The 20,283-nt window shown below is 38.2% G+C and overlaps 1 protein-coding gene across 1 annotated transcript in view; it reads right to left on the bottom strand.

The window, feature by feature from the left end:
* LOC101735640 (zinc finger SWIM domain-containing protein 8 homolog) overlaps positions 1 to 19,511 on the bottom strand; it is a gene marked incomplete at its 5' end in the record, with an annotated part of 29,007 nt that extends 9,496 nt beyond the window's left edge. Inside the window, 21 exons of the mRNA XM_021347352.3 lie at positions 258 to 435; positions 1,659 to 1,756; positions 1,842 to 1,954; positions 2,085 to 2,252; positions 2,764 to 3,206; positions 3,683 to 3,898; positions 5,490 to 5,681; positions 5,931 to 6,024; positions 7,620 to 7,837; positions 9,383 to 9,670; positions 11,555 to 11,748; positions 12,412 to 12,499; positions 12,582 to 12,728; positions 12,809 to 13,084; positions 13,887 to 13,994; positions 15,237 to 15,362; positions 15,564 to 15,759; positions 15,859 to 16,169; positions 16,429 to 16,592; positions 17,071 to 17,322; positions 19,247 to 19,511. Coding sequence (XP_021203027.3) covers positions 258 to 435; positions 1,659 to 1,756; positions 1,842 to 1,954; positions 2,085 to 2,252; positions 2,764 to 3,206; positions 3,683 to 3,898; positions 5,490 to 5,681; positions 5,931 to 6,024; positions 7,620 to 7,837; positions 9,383 to 9,670; positions 11,555 to 11,748; positions 12,412 to 12,499; positions 12,582 to 12,728; positions 12,809 to 13,084; positions 13,887 to 13,994; positions 15,237 to 15,362; positions 15,564 to 15,759; positions 15,859 to 16,169; positions 16,429 to 16,592; positions 17,071 to 17,322; positions 19,247 to 19,511 — 4,135 coding nt within the window. The remainder of the gene's footprint in view (positions 1 to 257; positions 436 to 1,658; positions 1,757 to 1,841; positions 1,955 to 2,084; positions 2,253 to 2,763; positions 3,207 to 3,682; positions 3,899 to 5,489; positions 5,682 to 5,930; positions 6,025 to 7,619; positions 7,838 to 9,382; positions 9,671 to 11,554; positions 11,749 to 12,411; positions 12,500 to 12,581; positions 12,729 to 12,808; positions 13,085 to 13,886; positions 13,995 to 15,236; positions 15,363 to 15,563; positions 15,760 to 15,858; positions 16,170 to 16,428; positions 16,593 to 17,070; positions 17,323 to 19,246) is intronic.
* Between the last annotated feature and the right edge of the window lie 772 nt (positions 19,512 to 20,283).

Below are 20,283 nucleotides of genomic sequence, written 5' to 3'. Positions count from 1 at the left end.
AGCTAGCGCTAACAATCATTATTACAATTAATAAAAAAATTGTATTTTCGTCTAACAAATCTAATGCATGTAAATTTACTACGAATAGCCCTCATGATGAAAACACCTGTATTATGATACTGATATTACTGAAGTAACAAATAAAGGCAGCCGAGTCCAATCCATTGAAATTAGGAGGAATGAAATTTTGCCACAATTTAGGGAAATCGAACCATCAACAACACTGATACGTGAGATGAAGTAATACGCACTAGTACCTTTGGCCGCTTCCTCGACTATGAGACAGGCACGTTCGAGCATTGAGTCACTCTGCTCCTTGCACTGCAACACGGCTCGCTGTATCTCGTTGAAGTTGAGCGCGTGCGCGTGCGGCAGCACCGACAGCGCCAGCTCCGCGGCCGCTCGCACCGTGTGCACGTCGCGACCGGACGACGCCTATACAAACACAATTATTTGTTTTCCTTTATTAAACAACTAATAAAACGGCCGTCTGGTGTAGTGGTAAGTGACATGGTCACTACACAAAGGGGTCGCGGGTTATATCCCGCCAAGGGAAGTAATTTGTATGATAAATATAAAATGCCTTTTCCAGGGTTATGAATTTACGAACTTAGCACGGGACCAGTTAATGTGGCGTGATCGTTAGTAAATATATATTAAAAAAAAATACAAAAGCACATCTATTAAGAATAAAGTTCATGAATACTAAAAAAATTGTGCGCGTGCAATTTGGGGCACGTGAAAGAAGTGTAACTTCTTTTGCGATGTGTTGTAGTATTGTTTTTCTGCATTTTTCATCATTAAATCAATTTTCTCTTGTAATATGGAATGCTGTGTATAAGAGAAACGACCTAGAAGTTTCACTTAAAAAAATACACTTCTATTAAAAATAAAGTTCATGAATACTAAAAAAATTGTGCGCGTGCAATTTGGAGCACGTGAAAGAAGTGTAACTTCTTTTGCGATGTGTTGTAGTAGTGTTTTTCTGCATTTTTCATCCTTAAATCAATGTAATGTGGAATGCTGTGTATAAGAGAAACGACCTAGAAGTTTCACTTCAAAAATAGGAATGGCCTAATTTTGTGATCGCCTACGTTTGGATCTTTGAGAGTTGTGTTATTAAAATGACACCAATAAAATCAGTTCGAAGGATCGCTTTTTTTTCTTTATTTCACCCTAACTACTAAACGTGTATTTTAATTCCAAACTTTGCTGTTTCTGACCCAGCGGGGTGTCAGGAGTATGAGTTAGCGACGCCATCTAGACGGTCTTCGGATAGTCCATCGACCGAGAGACCCATTGATCGTGACGTTGACAACACCCAATCTGTTGTCCCGTGGGGTGGGTCTGCTTTACATAAGACGCGAAAAGCGTCATAGTCCCGTCCTCCTCGGTTGAGTCCATCCGAGGTTCGGACGCGGGTTTTGAGCATAGCAGGAATTTAAATAGTTTTAACTCCGATATTCCCCGCCTATCACCACGTGTACGCCGAAGATCAGTAATTTCCTTCTTAACCCAAAAAAATCCATTTTTGTATGTGTATTTCTTGAATCTATGAAACTTCAGGAAATTACTCCTTACTTTATATATTTAATGTTGTCTATTTTTACATGTTTTCTACATTAATTTATTTGGGTACTAAATTAATCATGAATAACCTTGTCAGCAATACTGGCCGCTTCTGGCGGCGTCAAATGTCCTTCCCAAGCATTGATTAAGAATAAAATAGCTGGAGCTCCGATGTCCATTGCTTGCCCTGCAATAATTAGTAACGAAATTAGAATGATGTTATTAATTTATTCATGTGCATTAGGGAATAAATTACTTATCATTTCGTTTACCTGTGATCCAACTAACATGAGACGAATACGTCCGGCTGAGCCAATTTGCGCTCACGCAGTTTAGTAGGCCTAGTGCGTATAGGCCTAACTGAAACGCCGCCATATGTAAACCCCTAAAAGTTCATCAGAAATAAATTAAGCATAAAATTTTATATTTATAATAAACATATAAAAGTAAAGAGATTGAGGTAATTGAAGGAGACGGGGTCAATTGATATTGGTCAATGTTGAATGTAACATTACCGATGTGGTCCATGGTGCTCTCTGGCGCATGACGTCTGCGTGAATAGACTGGTACTGGACGAACCGCCGGCTTTGAACAACACAGACTTCGCAAGTTCGAACATAAAATGGGCGGATGCCTCCGAGGGTTGATTTGGCACGGACGGATATTGACGTTTTCCTTTATATCTAGCAAAAGTAAAAAAAAAAACATTTGATATCTCCGTTACACTATAAAGCTTTATATTAAGTATAGGGGCCCGCTCCGGTTCTGCTCGGGTCTTTAACAAAAATTTCAACGATGTTCTTTTTTTTTTTTTTAATAAAAGAACACTTATTGCGCAATAACTATAATAGTTAGACATATGCTGTCGCGACACTTTTCGTAAATAATAATGTGCTCTACGAAGTCGTAGTACATTATTTTATTCTATCATCAATAGTTTTCGCAGAGCACGCGATGTAAAGAGTATTTTAGGTATTTTTTTTACACCTTGGGTTACGTTATGGGAGTCATATTAGTATCCCTAATTTTTTTCGAAAAAGATGATTATAGCCTATGTCACTCGGGAATAGTGTAGCTTACAACAGTGAAAGATTTTTTAAATCGGTTCTGTAGTTTCGGAGCCTGTTCAATACAAACAAACAAACAAATCTTTCCTCTTTATAATATTATAATATAGAAAAAAAAAATGTTTACCTTGAATCCTTCGATCTGGTGATGGCTACGTGAGACGACATGTGTGGCTGTCCGTGTGACGTGTGCGAACTGTGCGGACCGTGCGTAGTGTGCTGCGAATGCGACGAGTGCTGCACGTGTGACGTGTGCTGCACGTGCGAGGTGTGCGGCAGGTGCGTAGTGTGCGGTACGTGAGTCGTGTGGGGCACGTGGGTCGTTGTTTGCAGCACGTGGGTCGTGTGCGGCACGTGAGACGAATGAGGCGTGTGGGGCACATGAGTCACGTGCGACACGTGCGTGTTGTGCTGTCCGTGTGTGGTGTGCGGCACGTGTGTAGTGTGCGACACGTGCGTGACGTGAGGCGCGTGTAGAGCGTGCGTGTGCATGTGCAGGTGCGACGGCGGGGACGGCCCACCCTCCGATAACGACAGACGCTCCATGTCGCTGACCAGTGGGCACTGGACCTGTTTAAAAAATACCAAAGTCTATAGGTAAAATCATAACTGGCCTTTTAAATATGAATATGAGTTTCGTAAAGTTAAATCTGGTTATTGTATATTAAAGTAGTAATAGACGTGCGTATCACTTACATTATTTTTACCGTAACTTTACATCAGAATCGTTTTTCTTACTTTAAAAAATGAGGATTTCCTTACAACGATTCCAATCCAATTTTACACACTTAGAGATGAAATTTTCAACAATCAGTAAATCAGACCGAACAAAAACTGGATACGTAAATATAGATAAAACTTGCTCTGATCAGCTCAGTGGGTCGCGTTTCCGATCCGGTGGTAGATCTGCGAAGCACTGCTTTTACTAGGGTTAGTGTTAGCATCGTCGTCAAATTTGATCCCGTGAGCTCGCCTACTAGTTAACGCTACGCTGAAATGATCTCTCAAGACCACCAGATTAGGTAGGAAAGTAAAAGCATATTGACCTGCACTGGCACCGGCGGTATGCACGGCGGCGGGATTGGAATCGGGTGCGGGATCGTATGCTGATGCTGGTGAGCGTGCGCGTGCGGCGGGTACAGCGGCGGATACAGCGGCACGGCCGACACGTCCGAGCGGTACGCCGCCAGCCGCGGGTTGTTCATGTAGTACATGCTCACCATCGGGCCCTTCGTCAGCTGGTGGATGTCGCGGTCCAACAACTGCAACGTTACGAGCACTCGGTCACTCTTTTTTGCTTGAGCTGGAATGCTAATTGCATAGTTTCAAATTGGATAACAAAGATCCCCAAGATCCCCAAGACCCCCCAAGACTCAATCATTTTGATCCTGATATAGCATTTTAAATATCAACTACCTTAAAATTGTTCATCAAGTTGGAATTTGTCCCTAATCACCCCATTTTACCGGTAGTCAAAATGATAAACGCAAGGAGTGAAGTTGTGCGATTTGTTTTATTTTGTCTATTTAGTGTTTCTTTAGGTTTAAATGTATAATAATGGTGGTTTATTAACTGTTTAATATCTGTGAAAGTGCACAAATGTGCGAAAATGAATCAAAGCCGCTGGACGTAACTTCTCGGGATCCTCCAAAAAGTCCACTGAAAAAATCTCAGTAAATGACCACCATTTTACTGAGATTATATTATTTCATCCTATCATCTTATTTCATTTCATTTCATCCCAGTTGATTAATGTCTCAAATTAATCATCTTCATTTCATCTCACTTCATATTATCATTTTTCATAAAAATAAGAATATAAATTAAAATAAGACATGACTTAAAGGTCTTAATTACCAGGACATAAAATCACTCTACTCAAAACATTATTGACACAACTGTCAGATACACGAGTTAAAGATCCGAAAAGGACTAAACGAACATAGTATATACAGTCAAACCTGGGTAAGTGAGAACTGTATAAGTGAGAAAACTCTATAAGTGAGAGTAATAGCCCGGACCCGTCATTTTAAGCTCCCAAAACCTCTATTAGCGAGAAACAGAAACCTCTGTAAGAGAGTCGTTTTTTCCCTCATGGACCTCCGTAAGTGAGACTGCTACTTATCTATACCTCTATAAGCGACAGTCGAGGTCTATTTATTAATATTATTTAGGAGGAACAAATGACAAAACAAATTACAAATTTAGCATCTGCTATTTTATGACTCATTCTTAACTTTTGTGGAACTTCCTACATTGTTTTTGTATTGTTTTCTCGTCAATATTGAACCTATTCTATTTCGTAGAACTAAATAACGTTGTTATTTTATCGCATTCTTTTCGAATGGACACGTGTTCCTGTGTACCGTCCTGTTTGTTGGACTTCTCAGTTTATCGTTAATCAATTGTGAAGGAAAATTCTGTTCTGCATCATGTCAAAACGGAAAATTAAAGTACTGTCATTAAGTGATAAACTTAAAATAGTGAATGCGTTTGAATCCGGAAAATCGCGAAATGATATTCAGAGGGAGCATTAGCGAGAAACTCGGGTTAGTGAGAAACCTCTTTAAGCGAGAATGAGATTGTGCTCCCTTGAACTCTCGCTTATCCAGGTTTGACTGTAATTGCTTCTGTGTACATACATAGATATATGTATGCAGTTTCTTAAGTATTGAATACTTTCTATTTTTATCGTAACGCCGATAACGATAACTCTCGAATGCAAATGTCGAATTTACCAATATAATAATGGTAAAAATCAACTTTATTCATACTGAATTTAAAGGTTGTCTTTTTATAAACCTGATTTAAAGAATCATCCGTAAACAAATGAAAACCGGTGAATTTGTATACCTTATTCATAATTCTAGCCAACTTAACAGGATCGTCCTTGTAAAACGATAACAATGTTAGAGCTAATTCTCCTCTTTGCCGCCTCGTGCCTTCGCATAATAGAGGGTGTTCTGCTTCAGAAACATTCGCTTTCAGTCCCAACGCCGCCACGGCTGCTTCGAATCCGAGCATTTCGTCAGATGTTAACCTTGCCTGGAAATGTAACGATCGATTAATGTTTTATTTTTCAACCTATAAACTCGTGTATTAAAAATATAAAACACTGTATGAATTTAAAGGATTTATTATTAAAATACTTATTTGATAAGGGCGAGATCCAACAACGCCTTATTGTCTTATTAAACGTGACGGAAAATTATACGGTGATGTAAAAACGTAGAGTAATCTCGTTTAAGGAATTATTTTCTCGAAAATCTGTGTATCTTAATTGGCAATACTTACAGGGTGTTTGTTTTCTTTATCAGTCGCAGACAGTACAAGAACTTCGAATAGGAAACTCGCCAAGGCAATCGGCAAAAGAGCTGGACCTCGGTTCCTGGGAGGACAGAAGCAGTTGTTATATTATTATACCATTTAGGTTTAGTGGCCTTTAGGATAAGATGCCCTGTGTACTTGTAGCATCAGTGTCTATCTAGGTCGCTGTTCAAATCTCGTAGATTCGTAGATCGTAAACAGAAATACATACGTTACGTATGCGTTACCACATGTTAATGTATGACTTGCATCATGAAGAATTAATGTCGTCAGGAAAGATGTCAAACCCGCAAAAAATATAAGTTGCGTCCGTACTCATTATAGTAGTTTTTTCCTACCTATGCTGATAGCCTTGAGAGGCTCTTTCAGCTTCGCCCTAACATGTAGGTGAGCTCACGGGGCTCAAACCAGTGTTGCTAACACTGGCCCTAGCAAGAGCAATTGTTCGCAGAATCTACCACCGGTTCGGAAACGCGACCCACTGAGAAGATTCGGCGAGAAACTCAGTAGGTAGGTAGTTGGTAGGCAGCGGCTTGGCTCTGCCCCTGGCATTGCTGAAGTCCATGGGCGACGGTAACCACTCACCATCAGATGGGCTGTATGCTCATCTGCCTACAAGGGCAATAAAAAATAAAAAAAGGCTCATTATAGTAAGCCCGCACGCTTACTATACAAGTTAGGGTTTAACGCCATAAAAGTTTAATGGTGGCATTAATGGCGGTAAATTACCACCCTTCTATAAATTAAAAAAAAACATTTCTCTACGAGTTAACTCGGACATGTATCGTTGTGGCTATGACTATGAAAAACATCCTCGCGCATATCACGCGCCATCAATTTAACGTTCACGTATTATAACAGTCGTGTTATAATAATACCTGATAGACAAACTGAAACACTTTTTTTCTCCACAGGAGAAAATCGCCGGATCCCCACCCGCGCGGCAGGTGGGGTATGTGGGAGTTGAACCTCACTAAAAACTCCTGCCGCTCACAACCGGCGCCCTACCTCGGACCGGGCCGGAGCCCAGTCGGGGCTATTGAAACGGCGGGACAGGGTTGACGCAGAGCACATTACATCCATCCCACCGTCCCACGGACGCCGGACCGGTGGCCGCCAGCGAAACGACCACCGGTTCCCTCGTTCAGCGGGCCGAGAGCCCGCTTTGATGGCGCCGCGTTACACCTTCCCCCAGAGCGGTCGGGGGAACGCGAAAAAAAAAACTGAAACACTTAAACGAAGTTTAGTCGTTTCGCGAAGATCACTTATCTTTTCCGGAAATGTTAAATATAATTCGGACGTTGATTCAGAAATGTTAAAACAACAATTTGCGAACATTAGTTCGAAATAAAATAACAATGGAGAACATATTTTTTTTCAATACTGACGACAGCCTCCTTTAACATTCCCTTAATTTGGAATATTGTTTTATATTTTGAACCATACGGATATTTTTACTGCGCTGGCAACACTCATCAATTCACGGTAGTTGATCAACTGCGATTTGGCCAAAGATCCATACTAATCTACTTATTTTCATTTTTCCTAGATTAAAATACCATGATTGTGATTCATTTTACTTGTTTTTGGTAATTATTTAGGATTTCTTAGAGACACACTAGTTAAAATAGGTGAAGTGCGTATTTTTGCTCTTACTTCAGAACTCCATCGCGTAGTTGCTCCGCCTTTTCTCGGGCCAATGTCAATTGTTCCGCCCCAGTGGGTAGCTTCTTAAGTAAAGCCACCAACTCGGTCTCTTGATTATTTAACTTGACTTCAAGCGCTTTAGTGCTCGCCGGCGGACGCGCCATTTCTAATGCGAACAAACCCACTCTGAATGCAAGTTCGTGATGTTCACTAAACTCAGCCAGGACCTGGACAAATAAATACAATTTGAACACTGCTTCATTAACTTGATAAAGACGTTCTACTGTTTTTGTTTTTAAAGTATAATTTCAATCACATAGTTTTAGTGGAGGTGACCCTCCCTATTTCTGCAGAAAAAAATGTGTGTTCAGTTTAAAGAGTAAGTAATTCGACGTCATATCTCAAAAGACAGAAGTGGCATTGCGGCTGTGTTGTCCACAGCACCGGTTAACGGTAAACTTATATTAAAATAAAAATAAATTAACTGCTACTTTATAACTGTTATAATTAAGACAAAAAAAAAGAATTATTTATTTTTTTATTGCTTAGTTGGGTGGACGAACTCACAGCCCACCTGGTGTTAAGTGGTTACTGGAGCCCATAGACATCTATGACGTAAATGCCGCCACCCACCTTGAGATACGAGTTCTAAGGTCTCATTATAGTTACATCGGCTGCCTTACCCTTCAAACCGAAGCGCATTATTGCTTCACGGCAGAAATAGGCGGGGTGGTGGTACATACCCGTGCGGACTCACAAGAGATCCTATCAACAGTATCTATGTATTAATACGTGAAGCAAAAAACTTTGTACCCCTTTTTACGAAAATTGCGCGGACGGGAGAGTATGAAATTTCCCACTTATAGAGAATATGAGAAGAGAATAGAATGCTATTTTTTTTATTATGCATAAAATATACATTAAATCAATAAAAAAAACCTTACACACACTATACCATGTATTTACAACACATACATATAAATATACTCTTTGTTTGTCAATTGTCAAACTTTTGTTATTGTTTAAAGTCTGTAGTCAAATTGAGAATAGATTAATATTGTTTGTCTTTGATATTATTTATCTGTAGTGTAGTTTTGGCGAAATCTATGATTATATTATAGAAGTATAATAGTGTTCGGCAATAGAACCATAATAATGTTTAAACTTTTATTAATGAGTCCCGCGATGTTACCCGCGGTTATTGTCGTACCGCAGGTGACTAGTCTAAAAAAAGTAGCCTAAGTTACTGCTTAAATCATCAGCTACATATCAGTGAAAGTCTCGTCAAAATTGGTGCAGCCGTTCCAGAGATTAGCCGGAACAAATAAACAAACAGACAGACAGACGAAAATTGTAAAAAATATTTTGGTGTACATATATTCACATGTATGTAGTAAAAAGCGGTTATTTCAATATTACAAACAGACACTCTAATTTTATTTATATCTAAAGATAGTCGATAGGTGGTAGGACCTCTTGAGAGTCCGCGCGGGTGGGTATCACATTCCTGCCTATTTCTGCCGTGAAGCAGTAATGCGTTTCGGTTTGAAGGGTGGGGCAGCCGTTGTAACTATACTTGAGACCTTAGAACTTATATCTCAAGGTGGGTGGCGCATTTACGTTGTGGATGTCTATGGGCTCTAGTTACCGCTTAACAACAGGTGTACTATGAGCTCGTCCACCCATCTAAGCAATCAAAAAATAAAAGAAAAAAAATTTCGCCTACTGCGGGACCACTAGTTTTAGCAAAGCTGAAACGAATGAGTACTGACCGTGCAGAGGAATGCGCACTTGGCGAGCGTGGCGGAGGCGAGACAGGAGAGGCGGTGCGAGGCGGCGCAGAGGCGCGGCGAGACGGCGTGCTTCTTGCGGGGCCGGCGCGGGTCGTGCGGCGCGTGCAGCACGGGCGGCCGCGCCAGCAGCTCCCGCGCCAGCGCCGCCCCCAGCGCGCTCGCCTCCCGCGCCCGCCCGTGCGCCTGCAGACCCTCCGCGCGGGCGAACTGCACCTCCCAGCCGCACTCCCAGCCAGACGCCGTCCACGACGAACTAGTGCCGCCGCCCTGCAGTATTTATTATACATTCAACCCACGAAAGTTACTAAATTCAAAATTATTATTATTGCATTGCTGATGTCCATGAGCGACGGTGACCACTCAACATCAGGTGGGCCGTATGCTCGTCTGCCTACAAAAGCAATAAAAAAAAAACATTTACCGTTGACGCTGTTAATTTGGAATAAGTTTACAATATAAACTTTATATTATTTATTTAGTATATTTGAGTCGTCTATTATCAAAGGTGGCAATCTGTGCATTTGGACAAAAAAAATTTATTGATATGTCAATACAGATTGATTTGAAATAATCGTCTCCTTCAAAGAATACGGTTCAAAACCTGCATTAAATAAAGGCTAATAGTTAACCTGTTATTTATCTAAGATGTCGTTCCGAAGAGTTTTGTGACTGCCAATGGAATACAAAGTCAATAATTCGTTTTTCTGATTTACCAATCATTGTCCAAAAGTCAGATTGCCGGCTTTGATAATAGTCGACTCATTTATTTGTCTATTTATTTGTTTCTTTGTATATCAGATAAAAAATACTGCTCCCCTTTTGATGAATTTTTTTTGTATTAATGTGTGGCGGGTAGCCCTCATACAACGCAAGATATTTAACAGATGCCTGAATCTCGCTTACGACATTTTCAAGACAAGCTTGCATAATAATATATACAAGTTCCGAACAACAACATTTGAACCGTCGTCCGTCGGTCTACCGAGCAAATATCACCCGCTCGGTGGAAGATCTTCCCTCCGTCGTTAAGCCTCCCAAAAATGTTATAATGTGTAATAGGTGAACTGAATGATATAGTCAGTTCAGCTAAATTAAGATTCGTGTATGGCGACACTAGCCTCATTGAGCTACTATTTTGTACTAGTCACTTATAGGCATTGATTGTTGGTCAAGTTTAATATATTGTCTCAAGATTCCGTCAGATGATCTTGACACTCTTGAAGGTATAGAGGACTTTGCTATGGTACTGAAATGTCATAATTTGTCTATTATCCTCTGAATTTTGGACAAATAGTACATGAGCCCTCGACTAATAGTAATAGTCGTAGTTAGAGATTGTCGAAACACGGATTTATTAGTGGAAAGCACTACTGTACTACAAAGCAAAAATTAAATGTTTGAAGTTTTCGAAGTAATTTCTAACATGAGTCATTGATTCGGGTTTTGGTGTTTTCTGAAAATATTTCAATTTGCAGACTTATGGATGGTGTTATCGATTCCTACGTTTTTTTAAATATTTTTCATCGATTTGGAAGGGTTTCCAGAGCATGTGGTCCGTACCTACCTGATGAGGAGTAGTCACCGGTGCTCATGGACGTTGACAATATTAAAGGCAGAACCGTGCGACCGCCTGTCACGATTTTTTCATTAATCTTCATTTGGAGAAAGGCAAGTCATCCTACAATACATATGAAACTTCGACCTCATGTCTTTGGGTGGCATTGAGGCTGTGTTGTCTATGGGTTCTGGTATCCGGTTATACCAGGTAGACCCTGGAGCTCTTTCATCTACTTAACGCAAACAAAAACATATATCGGGGAATTTAGAGCAGCAATATACATATTAAAACACAGTTTTATACAGCAAGGGATAAAAGGTCTCCGGATACGTACTGTACGCAAACAAGTTATTCCCGGTTAAACTAATGCCATTTGCTTCCATATCGGGCGGAACGACGTTAGAATGGAAACGGTCATGATGATCTTCAATAGTGCCTCGGAATACTCCCGGTGAGAGATTCAGTAGCATACCCAAAAACACAAACCGGACGAATCCAGACCGATCGTAGAGTGGAGATTCGAAGGACGTCGTAGCTTTTGATTATTCCGTTATTTAACACCTTCGTAACGCGATAAATATAAAAAATATTACTGAGGCAGAGTTAAGTTCGAGGCGTCTAGCGGCCGCCGAGTCGTAGTAGTACAGCTGACACTCGTCGTCGGACACAGAGTCGTCCTGCGAGATGCGCCGTGTGGCGTCGTCGGACGAGGCGCTCGGGGAGCTCGACGAGTGAGAATCTGTGTCGCCGCCGCTCGCCTGCATCTCCTCTTCGTTCTCACAGAAACCTGATACAGCATTACTTCTTTGAAATTACAACAGTTATTATTATGTAAGCTTTCTATCAATCGTTACTTTGAATTTTTGGGAAAAACGTGAAAAGTTATGTGGTGGGAAAATTTGCATTTTCCCAAATTCAGTGTTTTTTTCAGATGTGAAAATTCAATAACGGTGATTAGTAACGCACGTAGCCGCTAGGGTAAGCGTAAGTAGGTGTCTATGCTGCATTTCACAACAGGAATGTACAAGCAAACAATGACCAATTAATCAATTACAAAATTTATGGGAGAAATACGTCAGTGTCTCAGTCGGGGTATATACGATATAGTTACATCTAAATCTTAAAACATTTATGAATCTTGCGGCGCTATAATCATGTTGCTTATGGACCGCTACACCTTATTTCTTAATCGCCATGCAACAACATTTAAACACATATATGAACCAACACCTTCCGACGAATATAATTTTATGGCCTTGTAATTTATTTCGAATCGTAATGGAAAATTACTTCAGTGTGCTTGATGCGACTTGTATAACATCATTATCAACAGCGTAAAAGTTAGCTCAAACTTGTATGGATTTGGAACGTTTGCCCCTAGGAGTGCTAGCTAGCTTTACGAAATCTGCTCGTGCACACTTACATAATGTAATACTTTAGAATAAATTACCTTCCGATGATACACTAGAGTGATTGCCATCGCTGTGACCGCTGCCATCACGGGGCCCACCACTGGGTCCTTGTCCGGACCCACACGGCTACAAAACAATTTCATTCATTTAGTACTAATAAAATGGTGACTTTGAATTGATTAAATATCATCAATTAAATAATACACACCTGACTTGATGTTCCCGGCACAGCCAAATCAACACTAATTCTACTAATTTTGTGCATTAAATTTCTGTGTACATGAGACGGATCGGGATTTGTCAGTCTATAGCTTAATGACATTTCATTGTTAAGTACTGCTTTTGATGAATTCACCTGAGAATTAAAAATAAAACCTATTACAAACCATTTTCAATAACAAATACGTACTATAATTGTAAGTAAATTATACATACCTGATGAACGTTTTCGCTTTGCTTATCGGCGTGGCGGAAAATAGTGAACGGACTATGATACAAGGGATTCAAGTCTTTCGTGTAGGTCACTCCGGGAATTGGGTAATCATCCCACTCGAGGAAACAGGCCTCCATGGCCGGAGTGAAGCCGGGAAATACTTCGTTCTCGCTGATCCCATTGATGTAAGGGGGATGCGAATGCGATCTCGGGTGCCGCGAATGTGACGACGAAGACGAAGAGGATGTGCCTATGTGGTTGTTACGATTCTTCGCTACCTATTGAATGTTTTTTTTAAAATCATTATGGTATCAAATTCAAAAATACATGGAACCATTTTAAACAAATAAAAACAATTTTACGTTCCAATTTTAAATTTCGCCTTTCCGGACAATAGCGATATTTGTCAATAGAAGTTTACATGTCACTTTAGGAAAAATTACATTAGGTTTTTTGTTATATAAGGATTTCTATTGTTCAACTCGTACCGGAGCAACCCGTCAACTTCGTTCCAGAAGTTGTATGTGTAAATTTATTATTTATGAAATAATCACTACATAGCATAAAACCAAGTCGCTTTCTCAGTCCCTATATCCCTATGTATGCTTAAATCTTTAAAACTACGCAACGGATTTAGATGCGGTTTTTTTAATAGATAGAGTGATTGAAGAGGAAGGTTTATATGTATAATAACATCCATTAAATAGTGGTGAAATCAATAATAAATTACAGTTTCCGGAGCGAAGCGAGGGCGGGTCGCTAGTCTATATATATAAAAATGAAACCCGTTTTCCGTTGTCACGACATAACATGAAAACGGCTTGACCGATTTGGCTAATTTTAGTCTTGAATTATTTGTCGAAGTCCAGAGAAGGTTTAAAAGGTAGATAAATATGAAAATTCTCGGAATTAAATAATAATAACAATTTTGTTTTCCCTTTGATGTGTCCCCCGTCGGACGGATTCCTTTTGTTTGTTTTAAGTTTATTTTATACAAAAGCTTAGGTCTTTTATTTATAGATTGAGGCACTACGAAGTCTGCCGGGTCAGCTAGTATAATATAAATTAATATTTTTATACCTTATCAAGTACTTTGGAATGCCACTGAACGAATTGTTCGTGCAGTGTGTCCCGTTCGTGCGGCGCGAGCGCAGGGTTCAACGCAGCGAGTCGCCACAATACAACCACCTGTGGATATTAAATTTTACAAATGGTATAATGCAGGGGTCGCGCCCTCGCTGGACTAATGTAAATGTATGACAGCCAGAGCGATTTCCTTACTCTTGTCAAACGGCGATATACAGCAAGTAGTCAGTTGAGTTTAGAATTGTGCATAGATTAGCAGTTTGCTAACCTTGAGCGTATCTAATAAAACGCACGTATTTTTTGTTAGTGTGTGATCGTATTTCGCATAGATCACGCGTAGACCGTGCATTTAAAACAACCAAGTAATCCGATATAATCATTTTCTTTCAATACCGAACAAAGCTTAATTACTCCCATTTAGATAATAGTTTAAGGATCGGGAACTCTAATTATATCCCCAATTATAAGAAATTAGCTGAAAATATGTACACCCAAGTTTCACACTTGTGACTTGTGACTTATGACGCCAACAAAATAAAGTTATAACAAATCTATTTTTTTAATGCCTATTTATACCTTTTGGTTATCTGTAAAATATGCGCCCTCGGTGATTTTCAAATTTAGTATTGCGCCCTTAAGGACAAACAGGTTGCCGACCCCTGGTATAATGTGTAGTATATATACTAAGTCAGTGTTCTTTTCTCAGGGCTCTCGTAACCTGGACACACTAAGACACATTTCGGTCAGAGTTAGAGAACACATTGCGGACGTAAACAATTACTGGGTAAATGAGTCTGCAGTTTGTCAACATGCTTTTGACAGTGGTGCCAACCATTTTATAATTTTATATGTGACAAAATCGAAATACTCGCCAAAGAAAAAAAAAACACAATAACTTAGACTGACTTGGTGGTGCAATAGTCAGCGCCTCTCACTGCTAGACCGAGGGTTGTGGGTACGATTCAAATGTCGAGCAATCATTCGTGTGATGAACAGGTTTGTTTGCACTTTATCTGTGTCTTAATATCTCTGTATATATATAAACGTATATAAGTATGTTTATTAGTATCTTGTACCCATAACACAAAGAACCCTAATTTGGGGCCGGATGACAGTGCGTGATTTGTTTCCAGTTATTATTTATGATTTATCGATGTAGAGAATATATTTTGCGATTATCTAATAGCTATGATCGTGAAGATCAAAACCCAAGTCAAACATTTAAGTATTTTCACTGTAATAATTAGCAAATCAAGATGTGTGACAATTGATGGGAAAATTACCCTGTCCATGGCCAATGACAGTATCAGAAGAAATAATGGTCTCAAAATACGTTTTGCATACCTCATCACAGAGAGATGAACAGGCGTGCTGGGCTGATGAGTTGCCTGAACCGCCGCCATGTTTACCTCCTGTTCCACCACCCCAAGCCACTAAGGATGCCTTCGTCGTATACCACCATATAATGATCTGAAAATGTTTTTAAAACTATAACTAATATGCAACAACAATATTGGTGCAGAAAACATGGGTTTTCTTATTTTTAATAGAGTTTTACAGAATTTCCTGTCATTTTTTTTTAAAAATTAACATAAAACAATTAAGCAATATAATAAATAGCCATCTATCTAAGAAAAAACATCCAGATTTTCGTAAATTTATTAAATCTACCTGTTCGCAAGCCATAACTTCTTCCGTTATTATCTCGAGCAGGGGTATAGCATTTCTATCGTTTCTCTTGAACATTTCTCTAACTATAGAGAGTAAATTCCACATTCCTTCTGGCTCCCTCCCTCTTAGAGGTCTAAGGAGAGATGACCATTCAGATGCCGCTGGTGGTGCGCTTGTGCTTAGGTAATTTACATCACTAAAAATAAATAAGAAAATGATAAAAACGCACACACCTTTTGAATTCATCAGTGACTAAAAATTACATAAATTTTTATACACACACAAGTAAACATACCTGAAAACAATAGGAGCTGGAACACAAAACTTCACTAATATTTTATTGATATTGTTATGCAAGGTCTTTTCATCTAAGAACCAGGATGTGTATTCGTAGGCTGATGCTCCAGCGGTCGGATCTGGCGCCCCGCAAGTCGTGTTTATCTGATTTGGTTGGGCAGACAGTAATTCATCCAGAATACGCTGTGCCGTCGGAAGTATTTGTCTAGGTAGTTCCGATATAAGATACTGTGCAAATTTTTGCAGTTGGTCTCTTCTTAACCTTTGTAATGATTCAGATACAGGTGCACGAAGACATACTTGTGTAGGCTATTGAAAAGTATTTTAAAATTAGTAAATAATGTTTCATTGAAATTTCCAGTTTTGGCCCTTTCAAAATTACAATTTTAGATTAGATTAAAATTTTATTCCTCAAACATAAATTTGCTGTTCAACTTTACTAATTCATTGAACATATCTATATACAAAATATAGTACATCGTACACAACACAAAAAAAACTAAATAGGTATATTTTCTGGTTCTAATATTTTTTTTATTTATCATGATTTAATAACAAAAATACCTACCAAATGAATTCTGTACAGACATACAGCTACAATATGTGAACACCAGTGTGCTGTAGATGAACAAGTACAGTTACATGATGAAATTCTCTGTCTGTCAAACGTTACTGCGACATTAAATTGGGCACGAGGCATAGTAAGTACAACTGTGGCAGATAAATGAAAACCTGCAAATATAAAAAAATTAGTTGCATAGTCAATATCAGTAGATTTGAACTCAGTAGCAGAAGAACTACTTTATGATAAAAATCTATATATATCAAAATGAATTGCTGTTCGTTAGTCTCACTAAAACTCGAGAACGGCTGGACTGATTTGGCTAATTTTGGTCTTGAGTTATTTGTGGAAGTCCAGAGAAGGTTTCAAAGGTAGATAAATATGAAAATGCTCGGAATGAAATAAAAATAACGATTTTGTTTTCACTTTGAAAACAAAATTCGTCCCCCGTCAGACAGATTGCTTTTGTTTGTTTTAAGTTTATTTTATACAAAAATTTGTCTTTTATTTATCGATTGAGGCACTACGAAGTCTGCCGAGTCAGCTAGTCATTAATAAATTATGGAAAATCAATTTTTTTAATCACATAGCCATTTTGTATTTTATAGTGTAAACATTAAAAAAGTAATAGATTAATATATTGTTTACCAATTTGTAAAACATCTTTAACAGCTCTATCTCTGAATAGATGCTCTCCTCTCTGGAATTCATCTGCTGATCCATTTGCCAAACAAGAGTAAAGTCTAATGTCATCTTCACTGTCTGGGAAGCTCCAGAATGCAATTTGAAGTTGTAATTGTTCTGGTACGGGTGGGTAAACATTTTCTACTAACTCAAAAGGTATATGACAAGCAACACACTTGGCCGCCAGCTCGCTTAATGTAGATACTGTCTTTTCTGCTGAAACAAATATATTATACTACTTTTTGTAGATATTTTAAATGTAGTTATTTTTGTAATTAGTTTTGAATTTTACTACATTAATTCTACTAAGCTCTTATTCAAAGATTCATAACATTAGTATGGAATACTAATATTATAAACGTGAAAATGTGTTTGTAATTATTTCACATCAAAATGAAGCAAAAACTATACAGGATTTTTTAACGTGCTACTATTAGGTCAAGATAGTGATGTAGGCTATATTTATATTACCACTGAGCCAAAAGAAATGTTTTTTCTCCCAAGGAAATACACTGACATTGTTCTTTGATCATGCAGGTGAAGCCGCTAGTATCAGCTAGTTTATTATAAGGCAAACAGTATCTTATATTAGGATAGATCATGTAACATGAAATAAGAACTAAGATAAGAAAATTCATGACCATGTTTTTATTGAATATTCACTTGGGCCCGCTTGAAATCTTAATTATATTGTATTACATGTACTGCATTGTAAATAAACTGAAGCAGAAATATAGAGGATAGCAAACCTGTTAATCATGGCAAGCCTTATATAATTCTGGATTTCACTTTATTTAAAAAAAGCACATTAAGTATGTATTATTTGAAAAAAAAATATAAGTACTCCAGGATCCAAGTTAAAAAACAATTGGATGACAACAAAATAAGTACACATAGTTTAGTACACATAGAATTTTCATTTTTACAAAGCCTTTTGTACTTTTTGATAAAAAAAATCCCCAAGTTATCTATTTACAGATTAGTACCAATTTAAATAGATCGATTATGTATCATATTATAACATTCTATTTAAACCCTTATTGCAATGTAATGTAGGTACTGTAGCGAGTGTTTCTCTATGTACTATCAACAAACAATAAGAGACTTGTAAGCATTTTCAAAAAATATTTATCTTATGATTAGTGACAGTCACAGCATAGTTTCCAGTATTGAGCATACAGTATTGTATACCTAAAGTGCAATAGTGTCAAGCTCAGTTTTAACTTAATTTAATCTTTTTTCATACCATGAATTTTCTATTGTAGCTTTGTGGTAACTACCACTTAGTTGTTACAACTAGAAAAATTACCTAAAGCTTTAAATAATAAAAAAACAAGGCTTGTCAGCATGCTGCTGTAACTACCACCCACTTTCTATATACTACTCTTTGACTGTTATATATACAATTTAAATCCTACTTAATTATATATACAAATGTGTTAATACAAAAGAAGGTTAAAAAAAATTGTGTAACATGAGGCAAATTTGATTTTCCATTAGATTATTATTATTTTTTATAAGAGCAGAAAGCGTGCCCTTATAAAAACTACTATTTATTCTTCAAGTGAGAAAATAGTAATTTAATACTATTTTATATTAATTAATACTATTTAGTCCTATTATACTTATAATGATAATAGATATTAGTCTTGTGTTTCATTTCATTTAGTATAAAGTGAATTATGTTAGTTCAAGGATTACAAATTCCAAAGAAAGAATAAAAAAAGAGGAAAACCAAACAATTTCCGTAAATCAATCTTCATTAAGAGTAGCAGTGAAAGTTGTGAAAGTCAACCAGACAAATCAAAACTTTCTAAGAAATATATATTCAAAAAGAATGGAAAACAAAGCATGAGTCTAGAGGAAGGGATTTGTAGCCACAGGTATTATTAACTGTTGCCCAGTCAAAGGTAAATGACTTCGAGCACCTGTTCTCACTACACACAAAGCATTATAACTAACTACCTATAATCAACTTTCAGTCAAAATGTGACCATGACACAATAACATTAAGGTTTTTTTCAGATTAAATAATGTAAGTGTTAGCAATAACGCAAAATCTTTAGCAGATAAAGGTACAATACACTAAATTTATAATCTGTCGATAGATCGAAACAAAGGATCAGCTGTATTCAGTTACCTTGAACGGTCTTTTTTGTAGAGCGAGCTCCAAATGAGTTCTGTAAGTTTGGTCGCCGCCACCCACGCCAGTTATTACACAAGCTTTCAGGTTCTGAACTCCAGCTGCAAAGAGAATCTTCTTCGAAACGTTCAGAGTCTTCGAAACTGAAGTGATCACCTTCTTCCCAATCAAGCAGGGGCGATCCCACGTCCACCGGGGCTGCTTGTCGTCCCCCTTTCCCATTACTATTCGATGCCCCCGCCACTTTTAATAAGGTTTTCTTTTAGTTTCTTCCCAATTTTACTTCGCTCAGTTCAGCGAATTACCACAAGGGGTATCTTTAATCACTAAATGAACATAACTTTATATTAACTAAAACTTTTATGTTACAGATTTAAGAGCTTCACAGAAACGAAGAACATAAATAAAATACATCACAAATGTTTCTTCCTATTTATTAATCAACTGATCTAAATAAGTCCCAATCCAGCACAATAACAAATATGGCGGAGTATGAGCAACGTCCCCTGACCCCTCTCTTCTAGCCTCTAAACCCTCCGTCCCCCAGCCCCTGTCTTCCCCTTCAAAACTTTACTCTATGGCACAGTCTAACAAAGCTTCGCGAATAAAATTGTAGTCAAAATGATAATCTGGTTTAATAATCTATGGTCTCGACTTTTAATATCCTGTTAATTAGATAGTTTTTGGTGGAAATAGGAGAAATCAAGTTATTTGAATCGTTAATTTCTGAATTCAAAAACAGCGTTTTTAAATTTAAGCGTCTAATAGAGGTGTAAAAATGTGGGAAATGAAATAAAATCGCAAGACATGGATTGTCGAGTCCTAAAGAGTTTCTAACACCGGTCACTCACATGCGCACGAATACGCAAACCCACAAGTGTAGGACGACATTTGCAAATGATTATGCAAAGTTTTCGCTGCATTCGTGGTTTTCCAAGCGGTGTCGGTTTTTTAACAGACATCAAAGCGCGCGAACCTCGAACCTTCGCGTAGTCTCCCACACATTCGCTTGCCCAGTTGCGCCGACGATTGCG

The sequence above is a fragment of the Bombyx mori genome, chromosome 9, assembly GCF_030269925.1.
Source record: "Bombyx mori chromosome 9, ASM3026992v2".
Taxonomy (NCBI): Eukaryota; Metazoa; Arthropoda; class Insecta; order Lepidoptera; family Bombycidae; genus Bombyx; species Bombyx mori.
The sequence above is the reverse complement of the archived record's forward strand: the minus strand, read 5'-3'. Positions and strand labels throughout refer to the sequence as shown.